This window comes from Triturus cristatus, chromosome 8 (genome assembly GCF_964204655.1).
Source record: "Triturus cristatus chromosome 8, aTriCri1.1, whole genome shotgun sequence".
Lineage (NCBI taxonomy): Eukaryota > Metazoa > Chordata > Amphibia > Caudata > Salamandridae > Triturus > Triturus cristatus.
The window spans coordinates 830,410,427-830,424,004 of NC_140591.1; the positions used below are offsets into that span (position 1 = coordinate 830,410,427).

The 13,578-nt window shown below is 43.2% G+C and overlaps 1 protein-coding gene across 5 annotated transcripts in view; it reads right to left on the reverse strand.

Annotated features, from left to right (window-relative positions):
• The window catches only part of LOC146805136 (F-box-like/WD repeat-containing protein TBL1X), a 738,509-nt gene that overhangs the window by 168,125 nt on the left and 556,806 nt on the right, over positions 1-13,578 (reverse strand). For all 5 annotated transcript variants that reach the window (XM_085622288.1, XM_085622291.1, XM_085622290.1 and 2 more), the window contains one exon: positions 4,758-4,865. In XM_085622288.1, the coding sequence (XP_085478414.1) occupies positions 4,758-4,815 (58 nt within the window). In that variant the 5' untranslated portion in view covers positions 4,816-4,865. The remainder of the gene's footprint in view (positions 1-4,757; positions 4,866-13,578) is intronic.

A 13,578-nucleotide genomic window follows, 5' to 3' on the forward strand; every position in this document is an offset into this window, starting at 1 on the left:
TTTTTCTACTCTAACCAGAAGAAGCAAAGTGGTTTAGTCAAATTCCAGCTTACATCCCACCCTGACACCAAGAGTAAATTTATATATTAATTAATGGCCCACCCTCAACACAAAGGAGCTCCAACAGAGAAGACACACAAGGACAATAATTTATCCTAAACCATACTTTAGGGTACCTCAAAGTCCTTATGAAAACCCTGCAAATGCAAAAATGAAGTTGAAATACACTAACTGCATGAGGAAAGACATGCTAGTTAAGCAAAGTCTATTATTGGAAGTAACAAGGCTCTATAAAGGAATTTTAAAATAATAAGCTTCACAGTAAGCTCCTGCACTAACCATTCTAAGTAAGAGTCCCAGTAGAATTTTTTTGGGGGTCATCAGTAACAAATTGAAATGTATGCAGTTTTGATATTTCTAAAACATTGCCACAACACCATACAATTATTGAATTGTCATTTTGGTAATTCATTCACTATATATAGTTTGAAAAAGTTTTGTCAGGAATGTGATTCATGAATTTGTACAAAGTCACTTCTACATATTGTCACTACACCATGCCGCCAGTAAATAACTATTAGACACATTTTATGTACTGTATATAAAATCCACAGAAATATAACAGTGGCTTTGAAGAATGAAGAATATACTCCAACTATATTAAATGAAAAATTCGTTATCTTAAACACAAGAAACTCTATGCTTAAGGACAAAGCTTTGGTAAGTCTATAACCACTCTCGGACCATTACTACACATTGTACAATATATCTTTATAGCTCTCCGCAGAGGGCTATACTGGTTGTTAAATGCCCTGAATTCAAGTTATAGGCCTGTACGCAGGTGGGGCTTATAACGAGGGAGAGGGATTTTAACAACCAGCATAGCCTGAGGCAGAAGGGCTTTAAGAAACATTCCATAGACAAAGGGTTGAACATTCCAAATCAAAAAGGAGGAAACGTGAAGACAACCAATGGAATGTTGGTCCTCCGGGTTTATACCTGCCATTATAAGCTCGGAGCTACTACATTGGTTTCAATGGAGCTCTCAACATTCCAATGTTGAATACATGACACTTTGCATGAGACTATACTAAAGTTAAGATGAATTTGTAAACACTCCTATTCCATAAAATACAGGAATTACAAGTTCTAAAACCCTTTCATATATGTACTGAGCCTAATTTGCAATACAAAAAACCTTTTCATCATCATAAAACTAGATGAGAAATTAAGACTGAGTAACAGTTTGGAAAGGGAGTTCCTTAAAAATCACGAGCGAAAAATATACCAATGGTTTGCACCCATAATTCCAGTCACAAACCATAGTTCAGTTATTGACTCCCAAGTTGTGGTAGCACCAGATACGCAAATCGGAATGTGTCTCGTTTGGACCGTTTCCCCTTTGAGAATCGGGATGGCAGCATCAGGGGGAGGAGATAGTGGTGAAGGGGACCTCTGCCTTCTCTCAATTAAGCTTTACATTTTTGTTGTTGTTGGAAAAGCAGCCTCAGTTCCTTTAAGGAACTCGGGTTAGTTTTGGAATACAATCGCAAGAATGGTGGTCTGCTGTCCTTTGCAAGCCACCATCCCTGTGATTGTAACCAAATACAAAGGGGTTGACCCATCTAATAAATGTTAATTAGGCAGATTGGTCTTTGACACCTATGATTTGTTACTCTATGAAGAGACCTATTAGTACATAGTTCGGTTTGCAAAATAAAATACTGGTCGCTCGGCAAGACGCTCTCGATGCAAGAATTAGTTGATTTATCCACACCTTGCAAGCTGACACTGCTGCAATTCCAACTCATTTTATGAGAGCTTCCACTGGCCCCTATCATCCACTAACACGGCCGAGGCTGCCCGTCGTTCCATACCTAGTAGGTGCTCCCTTCAGTCCTGATGAAGACCCCACCGCAAGGACACTATCCAGTCCTGCCTTAGGGGGTCGAAACGCCGACAACACCCACACAACACAAACCCCGGCGACATTGTTTACAAAGAATTACATGTCCATAAGAGTTATGTGTTATGTTTGGAACTCTTGACCGTTTTGAGGCTGGAAAATTTGATACCCAGAAATGTGGATGTATATATGTCACTAATACCCTTTTCCTGTCCCTTACCTACACATTATCACTCTATATCCCCCATCCTTTCCTTCCACACCCAGAGCACTGTAATATATTGCACTGAAAACGTTATTGAGCAACAGGGTTGCCTTTGTTTGCTACATGCTTTGAACCTAATCGCATTAGGGATTGTATCCCTCCTTAAATCCAAATAAATTGGATTTAATGCCATAATGAATTAGTGGTATGTCTTGCTTCTATTACTCTTTTTACCCAAATAAGTTTGCTACCAAGACCACACTTTTTGTACTGTGACGGTCTTAAGCAGGCAGCGGCAGCCGCCTCCCGGTGGGTCCGCCATGGCTGGGCCCCGTCCAGACGGTCCCCGCTGTCCGAGCCCCAGAGAAGCTTTGATGAGCCCTCCCTGAACCCTCCGGTAACGCTTCCCTCCCCGAACCCGGCACACTCCCTGCTCCCACCCAGCCCTCCTCGCACTGCTTTCGGTTTCAGGAACAGCTCCCAGGCCCGGCCCGCCCTTTAAAGAGGCAGCCGGAGGCCTGTGGCGTCGAGCGGCTCCAGGTGGGTTTAATCTATAGAGTGGTGTAGCAAGCAGTGGGTGAAGTGGCACCGGCACCCAGAGGCCTGGGTATTTCTGCATTTCACAGATCAAATGACTGCCGTGGGTACATTTCCCTCCTTGCACCAGGGCCAATGATGCACTGGCTAGGCCACTGACTGCATTATCCTAAAATGTATAGGATCCAGAGGGGGGGAAACGTGGTGAAACTGCTTCTTTCTAGACCTAGGAACCAGGTTCTTCATGTTACATGTGCCTTCCTCACATGCATGATAGCCAGGGAAAACGTGCAAGCGGTCAAGTAGCGGATATTGGTGTTACATTTCGCCAGGCGCGCTGCTGGCTCGAACCCCAGAGACCAGACCAGAGGGCACATTACATAAAGCTGCCTGTTTTGCTAAACACGGAAATCAATTTTTGTTCCTTTTGTGCTGTTTGCAAAATGAAGGATCACTTTGCTCCATTTCTGTAACAAATGTTGTGCATAACTTCAGTCTTCTGTTTGCTGATAAATGTATTAAATAAGGTAAGTGATTTATAGACAATATGTGTTTTGGACTCGTGTCCCCTTCTCATCCCGGCTCATTTGCAAACAGAGAGCACGCGGAATGCATGCGCACAGCATGCGCGCGGTCTAGTCTGCTTCCCGGCTGTCGTCAAGACTTTTCTTATCTGTTTGTTAAATGAACAAGCAGATAAGAAAAGTCTTTACGACAGCCGGGAAGCAGGTGAGCCAGTCCGGGTGGGCTGGACCAAAAAGCCAAAGGGAGGCTACGGAAAACCCTCCTTTCCAATGGGAAGTCAGCGTTTACCATAAACGCTGACGCTACCCAATGAAATGAGAGGCAGGGTTTTCTGTGGAATTATCAACCCAGGAAATCAAAAGTTTTTTAACAGGTTCAAAATTTCAACTGGAAAATCACCTGCTTTTCTGATTACATTTCATTTCCCACTTAAAAGCAGAAGGGAGTGGAAATGGACCTGGAGTTTTGGAGGAAAAAAATGTGGTATATTTCTCATTTTTGCCTCGAAACTAATAATGGCCAGTAAATGGGATAGCATCTAGGCCAAATATTTCTACCCCACTTTCCTGACCAACTCGGAATGTGGGCCATAGTAGGAAAGGATAGACTTGCATCTTTTTTATTTTATTTTATAGTGACATACTTACTAACAGATATTAGAAACACAAAAATATGCTAAATAATTGCTATCCCATGCTTTGGATGTTGGAGAGTGCTATTCAAATTCAAGACAAATCCCAATCCAAGTGTCCCCAAGTCTCAGTGTATATTAGTACTATTATACTATGTGTTTCCATAGGACAGCATTTATGACATGCATTTTTTAGTCAATCACTAGCTAACAACCTCCCTTGCTCCTCTCCAACCTTTATTCCTCTACAGTATCGGTGTGACTGCAGCAGCACACAAATTATTTGACTAAGCGGACAATTTTATTCCGTCAAACATGGTAAACCCTCTGCCTGCCCCTTCAGTATTGCAACTCCAGAGCCTGCATGGGCTTCCGCATTTAATTCCCTAGCCCTGCTGTCGGGTAGCAAAGTTACCATTTGCTTATAGTAAACCTTGCCCAGTAGTATATTCATATGAGGCGCAACAGTCATCTCAATGCCAGTTTTTAGGTTTCATCTGAGATTTTTGAGTCACACATTGTGTTATGCTTTCTTGAAACAGTTGGCTCTGATGCAACATGACTTTTAGTGAGAAAAAACCCATCATCCATTCCCAAAAACACAACTGTGCTTAAACGATTCTGAAAAGAACTAACATCTTACCTACGTGACATGATCTGCAGTAAGACTAACTGTAGTTATATACCCGTGTAATCAAGGTATTTGTACTATTTCTTGGTTTTTATTTAAATTTTATTTTGGTTTTTATTTTGTGGTTTTATCTTTGTTGGTATTATTTGTTTTTGTTATCAATGTCATTGCCCACATCTAATATTGTTTAAATGGTGTTTCTTTTTTCTTTTTCTCAGTTGTTTTTTAAGGTATTTAATTGTTGATTATTGAATGCTTGATTTTGAAAAAAACTTTAATAAATGAGACACAAGAAAAAGAGTAACCGTGGGTAAAAAAGTACCTGATTCCTGAAGATAGCGATACACCAAGAAGTTCACTTCGTCGCTGGTTATGCTCATCTTAGCCTCACCTCAGCCTGATGAGGTCTTCAGGAAGTGTGTTCCCCGCTCTGTAGAATCAAAATACAACATAAAGGTCACAGTGCAGCTAGCAGCAACAAAGTAATTTTTATTGGCGTAAACATTGCCAGGATCAAAACTAGTTCAACAGTCTTCATGGCCAGACATCATTACGTGTCACAATGTTTAACTACAGAGGTTAATTCGTTTTATGAGGAGTCTTTACTGCAGATTCTTGGAAGCACTGCAAGAGGACCAACAGTTCAGTTGACAATAAAAGACAAGCATTAGCAAAACCAATAGGTCTGTGAGTGAGTAAGTTAGTGAGTGTGTGTTTGTGTGTGGGCAGTATTGTTGGATTAGTGGGTGAATGAAAGAATAACTCAATGGATGAATGCCAGGATGAGTGGCATGCATGGATGATGAGTAACCGCATGGATAGCAGCAAACATTCATCCAACCATTTGCTCCTTCTTCCATTCACCCGCCACCCATTCACACTACCGCACATGCAAACTCACCAGTCAGTGAAGATATACTCTCAGTTATTAGCCAGACATATTGGATTTGCCAATGCTTGATACTTTACAGGAAGCATGGCATGCTAGTAAAGTAGGGTTACTAAAAAGGAAAAGAAATGCGGGTGCCTTTCACCAAACCCAAAGGTCATAGAGCCAAGATGTTTCATTCGCAAGTGTCACTTTCTCTTATAAAAAAAATAACAAAAGCACACATTTGTAAATGGTTTTATTCAGTTGAACATCCTAATTCCTGACAATAATTAACAATCAAAGCAAGATAAAATTAACCTATAATCTATTGAACAATATCTATATTGTTTCCCGAGGAAAATGGAAAATCTGATTCACTAAAGGTAAAATTACCTCGTTTGGGGATTCCATTATCTCGGTCATTGACAGCTAATTATGCACTGAAGGTTGTTTTTAAGCGGTAAGAAGATATTTTATACTGAAAATATTCTACTGTCTATTTCACTGCATTTTCTTATACTCATTTATACAAGTTATTTCACATATAGAATAAAGAGGCTAAATGTAGTCCATGAACGAACAAATGTCATTATTCAGCGAGACGCTGGAAGGAAAACATGCCCAACTGCCAATGTTCTTGCATTTCTGAATAGCTCTCTTATAAATATTTTTAAGTACCAACAATTACACTTTTCATAACAAATGTACTTCTCTGTGATTACCAATATAGTACTTGTTTCATAAATCTATGATATGTACTGCACACTACACTCAGTTTCAGGGGGCAAACATGGCTGTTCTAATACCATCTTTTTACCACTCTACTCAATTCAGTCAAATCTACTTCTGTCGGTGTTAGGGTCTGATTGAGAGCGTGGCGAATTGATTATTCTATTACAAATGTGCAGTGCCTAATTTGTGGAAAAAAAAATTCCGGGGCCCTTGTTAGGAAACCATTTGCAGCTTGCACCACCCACTGTCCCTGCCAGCGCTGCCAATATCAGTACCAACACAATGACTACCCGTTGCACTCATCCAAATGTGACAAGTCGCACTGTTCCAGTCCCCAAAGCTATAAGAATGGCTTGGGAGGCAGGTATTAATCATTTTTAAGATCTATTCAAGGCCACTGGAATTATGCGATTGTGCAGTAGCAGTGGTTTTTGCATAATTATAGGTTTGATGCATGTGCCACATAAATCCATAAACTGTTGCATAATCTGCAGATTTTAACCTCTACCAAAAAATTCTAGCTCAAACAGTTCAAAAGTTACTGAAAATGCAGCAACACGTGTTGCCGTGTGGTGGAAGGCCCATTGCAAAACTGGTCTGGTCACCTTTCTATTGCTTATTGCAAAATGTAGGTGGTAAACTGGTACTAATGAGGTGAAACCAATGACATATAACACAAAAGAAATCCTGGGGTCTAATGTTAAAGAGAAATAGGTGGTATGTAGGGTGAGGAGGGAAAACCTAATGTGCGTGATGGAACTGGAGAAAGCTCCAAAACCAAGGTCATACAATCACCGTGGGTAACTAACCCCATCACATGGGATTTTCATCCCAAAGAAAATCTCAAAATCTCAAGGGGCGGCAGCGCCCTTGTGTGAGACGTGAGTACTCTGTGCTACGATTATATGCACCAAGAAATTGGAATAAATCCACAAATGGGCCTGAAGTGAGTGGGGATTGCAGTGCTGGTAGTAGTGTATAAAGGGGAGTGTATTAAAACTAGTGACGGGACGGCCAGAGGACTTCTGTTAAACAATGCCGTACCGATATTAGATTAAAAAGAAGTAGGGGCAACACTAATCGGTGTGATCAATGAAGCAACGTGAGAGAATGTGGTCGACATGTTTCAGCCATAGCGCCTATCTAGGCTAGGCTTTCATCAGGACCTAGAAGCTACTGCAAGGAAAAAACAACGTGACAAAGGATATGATGAGCACCCTCAACTTGATTGTAGAGCGCAAGTCTCCTCAGAGATACATACAGCACCTAGATAACAGAAGAAGGGGAGACAGTGTAACAATATGTGGAACTGATATGCTCAGTCATGACTGATAGGAAAAATATAAACTTGAAGCATGGTCCACTCACCCGTGCAAACTGGGTGGTAAAAGGACCTCCACCTGGCAACCGCTCAGGAAGGAACACCGCTCTGAAAAGAAAATGTAAGGCTGCTGAAGGGGGCTTACATATCATGAGCAAGTGTGAAGGAAGTGGGAAAATCAACTGAAAACGAGGGAGAACTGCCAGAAACAGTGTCTGCACAAGAAAATGAGCTCGGTGAGATCATCGTGAAGATTAAAAACGTGGCTAAATGCTGAGCAGATAGTCGGAGTAATGTGAGGTAATACAAGTCCGTACAGAGGCGAACTAAAGTTGAGGCAAAAAATGCAACGCTCGAGGGTAGGCGCCTTCAAATTCAAGTGATCAAGTGAAACCCAGAGAGCGAAAAAGCCTACCTGTCCGTCGGGGAACCAGGCTGGAATGAGCCTGCAGCCGAAGGTCCCGTATGGTTGGACGGAGGCGAAAGAAATGGAAAACTCCCGGCTGATGGATGGCCAATCGCGCGACAGGTAAAGTATGCGTGCAAGAGTAGGAGCCAATGCGAAGCGCTGTCTCAGCTAGCTGGCTGTAACCTGGGAGATGGAAATGACAGGGCAAGAATGACGCTGTCAAAATATAGCTGGCTCGAGCGTCATGATGAGTCAGGGAGATGACGCGGGAGCGTAAAGAATGCGGAAGCCGCTGTCAGGTTAGAAGGTAGGCTGTCAAGGCACGTGTTGCTCTGAAATGCGCGAGGCATCATAGAGAGTACGGGCAGATGTGATTAACACCTACTTTCGCATGGGGTGGCCCGGGGAGACCACGGATTATAGGGCAGACGGTAGGGAACAACATATATATGTGTAAATATACCACGGCCAGAGGTGTTTAAGCCAGTGTATACAGAGGGTAGGCAAGGCAATGATGTGGTGCGGGCTGGATCACAAGTACCCATCTCAGAAATGTGAAAAAAAGGTCAAATGGACAGGGTAAATGTCTTTTATAACGATAGCCAAGGGATATCGTCGTTGAGACCCCGAACATGTGTTTGTAGTTTATACACCCACCTCTGCTCCCGTTTAAAAAGAAAAGCGGAGCTGTCTGTAAGGTGTGGTGGTATGTGGGGTTTGTCAATGACGGTCCAATGTAAATCATCGGGAGCATGATTAACCTCCAAAAAGTGGTTTGTGAGTTTGGTGGAGGTGCGGCCACACCGTATCGTGCTCTTGTGTTCCAAGATACGGGTTTTAATACGGCGGGTGGTCATGCCAATGTATTTCAGCTTGCAAGGGCAGGTGATCAAATAAATCAGATGAGAGCTATTGCAGTTCGTATGGCTCCTCAGAGTCCAAGGTCGGCAAGTGCCAATGTCAATTTCCTTGGTCACAGAGGTAAGACTACATGCAGCACAAGAACCGCATGGGTAATGGCCCACAACTGGAGGGAGACCCCACAGGGTAGGTTGGGTGCATCTCTGGTTAGTGCGTGGGCGGGTATGTACCAGTTGGTCCCTGATATTGCTGCTGCGTTTAAACGCAAAGAGGGGTTTAGGTAGCCCACCCTCACCTATATTGAGAATCTTCCAATTGGTTAGAATGATTTTCTTGAATTTATTGGAAAATTGGCAATAGGTGTGGACACACGTGAGTCTGTTTCCGGATGCCTTAGGAATCTTAGGTTCTAACAGAGCCTCTCGGTTGTTGTTAGCTGCTCGTTTAGAAGCCCTGCGAATGAGATGTTTAGGATAGTCTCTAGCCTTCAATTGTTTGGAGAGATTATTGGCGTGTTCCTTGTATTTGTCACTAGAGGAACAGTTTCGTTTAAGGCGCAGGAATTGGCCAAAGGGCAGATTATCACGCAGAGCTCGTGGGTGAAAGCTATCATATTTTAAAAGAGCATTCACCGCCATGGGTTTTCTGTATAGCTCAGTGCCCAAACGCCCTTCCGAGGGGGTGATGAGAATATCGAGGAATGGTAAATGAGTCTTGGAGTACTCACAAGTAAATTTCAAAAAGGGATCACAGTTGTTGAGCCAGTCTTTGAAAGCCAAAAGAGAGGACAGAGATCCCTGCCACAGTACAAACACATCATCTATATACCTCTTCCATATCGTGATGTGATCCCTATATGGATTGGTGGTACTGAGGACATGTTGTTCTTCAAAAACATGAACGTACAGGTTCGCCAGGCTGGGAGCAAAAATGCTCCCCATTGAAGTGCCTGATACTTGCAAGAATAGCTGGTCCTCAAATTGAAAGAAGTTCTCTTTCATTGCAAGTCTGGCACATGACATGATGAAAGAGACAGGAGTAATGGAGTCGGGAGGATCCTCCCGACTCCATTACTCCTGTCTCTTTCATCATGTCATGTGCCAGACTTGCAATGAAAGAGAACTTCTTTCAATTTGAGGACCAGCTATTCTTGCAAGTATCAGGCACTTCAATGGGGAGCATTTTTGCTCCCAGCCTGGCGAACCTGTACGTTCATGTTTTTGAAGAACAACATGTCCTCAGTACCACCAATCCATATAGGGATCACATCACGATATGGAAGAGGTATATAGATGATGTGTTTGTACTGTGGCAGGGATCTCTGTCCTCTCTTTTGGCTTTCAAAGACTGGCTCAACAACTGTGATCCCTTTTTGAAATTTACTTGTGAGTACTCCAAGACTCATTTACCATTCCTCGATATTCTCATCACCCCCTCGGAAGGGCGTTTGGGCACTGAGCTATACAGAAAACCCATGGCGGTGAATGCTCTTTTAAAATATGATAGCTTTCACCCACGAGCTCTGCGTGATAATCTGCCCTTTGGCCAATTCCTGCGCCTTAAACGAAACTGTTCCTCTAGTGACAAATACAAGGAACACGCCAATAATCTCTCCAAACAATTGAAGGCTAGAGACTATCCTAAACATCTCATTCGCAGGGCTTCTAAACGAGCAGCTAACAACAACCGAGAGGCTCTGTTAGAACCTAAGATTCCTAAGGCATCCGGAAACAGACTCACGTGTGTCCACACCTATTGCCAATTTTCCAATAAATTCAAGAAAATCATTCTAACCAATTGGAAGATTCTCAATATAGGTGAGGGTGGGCTACCTAAACCCCTCTTTGCGTTTAAACGCAGCAGCAATATCAGGGACCAACTGGTACATACCCGCCCACGCACTAACCAGAGATGCACCCAACCTACCCTGTGGGGTCTCCCTCCAGTTGTGGGCCATTACCCATGCGGTTCTTGTGCTGCATGTAGTCTTACCTCTGTGACCAAGGAAATTGACATTGGCACTTGCCGACCTTGGACTCTGAGGAGCCATACGAACTGCAATAGCTCTCATCTGATTTATTTGATCACCTGCCCTTGCAAGCTGAAATACATTGGCATGACCACCCGCCGTATTAAAACCCGTATCTTGGAACACAAGAGCACGATACGGTGTGGCCGCACCTCCACCAAACTCACAAACCACTTTTTGGAGGTTAATCATGCTCCCGATGATTTACATTGGACCGTCATTGACAAACCCCACATACCACCACACCTTACAGACAGCTCCGCTTTTCTTTTTAAACGGGAGCAGAGGTGGGTGTATAAACTACAAACACATGTTCGGGGTCTCAACGACGATATCCCTTGGCTATCGTTATAAAAGACATTTACCCTGTCCATTTGACCTTTTTTTCACATTTCTGAGATGGGTACTTGTGATCCAGCCCGCACCACATCATTGCCTTGCCTACCCTCTGTATACACTGGCTTAAACACCTCTGGCCGTGGTATATTTACACATATATATGTTGTTCCCTACCGTCTGCCCTATAATCCGTGGTCTCCCCGGGCCACCCCATGCGAAAGTAGGTGTTAATCACATCTGCCCGTACTCTCTATGATGCCTCGCGCATTTCAGAGCAACACGTGCCTTGACAGCCTACCTTCTAACCTGACAGCGGCTTCCGCATTCTTTACGCTCCCGCGTCATCTCCCTGACTCATCATGACGCTCGAGCCAGCTATATTTTGACAGCGTCATTCTTGCCCTGTCATTTCCATCTCCCAGGTTACAGCCAGCTAGCTGAGACAGCGCTTCGCATTGGCTCCTACTCTTGCACGCATACTTTACCTGTCGCGCGATTGGCCATCCATCAGCCGGGAGTTTTCCATTTCTTTCGCCTCCGTCCAACCATACGGGACCTTCGGCTGCAGGCTCATTCCAGCCTGGTTCCCCGACGGACAGGTAGGCTTTTTCGCTCTCTGGGTTTCACTTGATCACTTGAATTTGAAGGCGCCTACCCTCGAGCGTTGCATTTTTTGCCTCAACTTTAGTTCGCCTCTGTACGGACTTGTATTACCTCACATTACTCCGACTATCTGCTCAGCATTTAGCCACGTTTTTAATCTTCACGATGATCTCACCGAGCTCATTTTCTTGTGCAGACACTGTTTCTGGCAGTTCTCCCTCGTTTTCAGTTGATTTTCCCACTTCCTTCACACTTGCTCATGATATGTAAGCCCCCTTCAGCAGCCTTACATTTTCTTTTCAGAGCGGTGTTCCTTCCTGAGCGGTTGCCAGGTGGAGGTCCTTTTACCACCCAGTTTGCACGGGTGAGTGGACCATGCTTCAAGTTTATATTTTTCCTATCAGTCATGACTGAGCATATCAGTTCCACATATTGTTACACTGTCTCCCCTTCTTCTGTTATCTAGGTGCTGTATGTATCTCTGAGGAGACTTGCGCTCTACAATCAAGTTGAGGGTGCTCATCATATCCTTTGTCACGTTGTTTTTTCCTTGCAGTAGCTTCTAGGTCCTGATGAAAGCCTAGCCTAGATAGGCGCTATGGCTGAAACATGTCGACCACATTCTCTCACGTTGCTTCATTGATCACACCGATTAGTGTTGCCCCTACTTCTTTTTAATCTAATATCGGTACGGCATTGTTTAACAGAAGTCCTCTGGCCGTCCCGTCACTAGTTTTAATACACTCCCCTTTATACACTACTACCAGCACTGCAATCCCCACTCACTTCAGGCCCATTTGTGGATTTATTCCAATTTCTTGGTGCATATAATCGTAGCACAGAGTACTCACGTCTCACACAAGGGCGCTGCCGCCCCTTGAGATTTTGAGATTTTCTTTGGGATGAAAATCCCATGTGATGGGGTTAGTTACCCACGGTGATTGTATGACCTTGGTTTTGGAGCTTTCTCCAGTTCCATCACGCACATTAGGTTTTCCCTCCTCACCCTACATACCACCTATTTCTCTTTAACATTAGACCCCAGGATTTCTTTTGTGTTATATGTACTTCCATGGGGGACTTAATCCTGTGCGGTCTCTAAACTTGTTCCCTCTGACCCTCCGGTGCCCAACCGTTTTGTATTAGGAAACCAATGACATAACAGCATTACCAAGTTAAAAAAAAGGTGAAATGATAAAGCAATACTATAACAAAATGTGCTGCATTATCCCATGTAATTTGCATTTCCTTGCCGCATAATTGACTCAACCCGGACGCATAATGTGACCCTCTTCTGCCACATTGGATATATTAAATTAAGAAACAACTGTAGTTGTGCACGTCTCTAAATTAGTCAAAGAGTGGCACCATGTGGCAGGCTATCATAAGTGCCAGTGTTGACAATTGAGTGCTGGTGCAGAGCACCGGAAACCACCAGCTCAAATTAAGCACTGCCACGTGGCATATATTCATCTTGCTAGAAGTTCCACAGGATATAATGCAGTTGTAATAATGCATGAGGGATCTCCGTCGTGTTTGTGACAGTATACCCATTTCCCAAACTGTAAATCAGGTCCCTATTATGTTGTGCCCGAATTTGAAATGCATTCCCTATTTCAAGGCACACATAGATTCTATTTTGCAGCTTTGCCTAGTTACCAGCCCTTTGCTTAGTCTGGTGACTTATTCATTCTACTATTTAAAACAATTGTACGTTAGGATGGTACTGTCATCTGAACACACGTTTTACATCAATTGTATCTGAAAATGATGCACAGCACCCAAAAGTCTCATGGTAATGCTTATATTATTAACACTATAAAATAAATAATTAAATACATGTATACGTTTCGATTGGATAAATTATTGGTCATTATTACCTACTGCATAGTTTTCATTCTGGGTCACCAATTTCAAGTTTGACCTTCCATATTCTATTTTAAAGTTCATGAAGATTTTGCACAAGCAGCATTTTCCC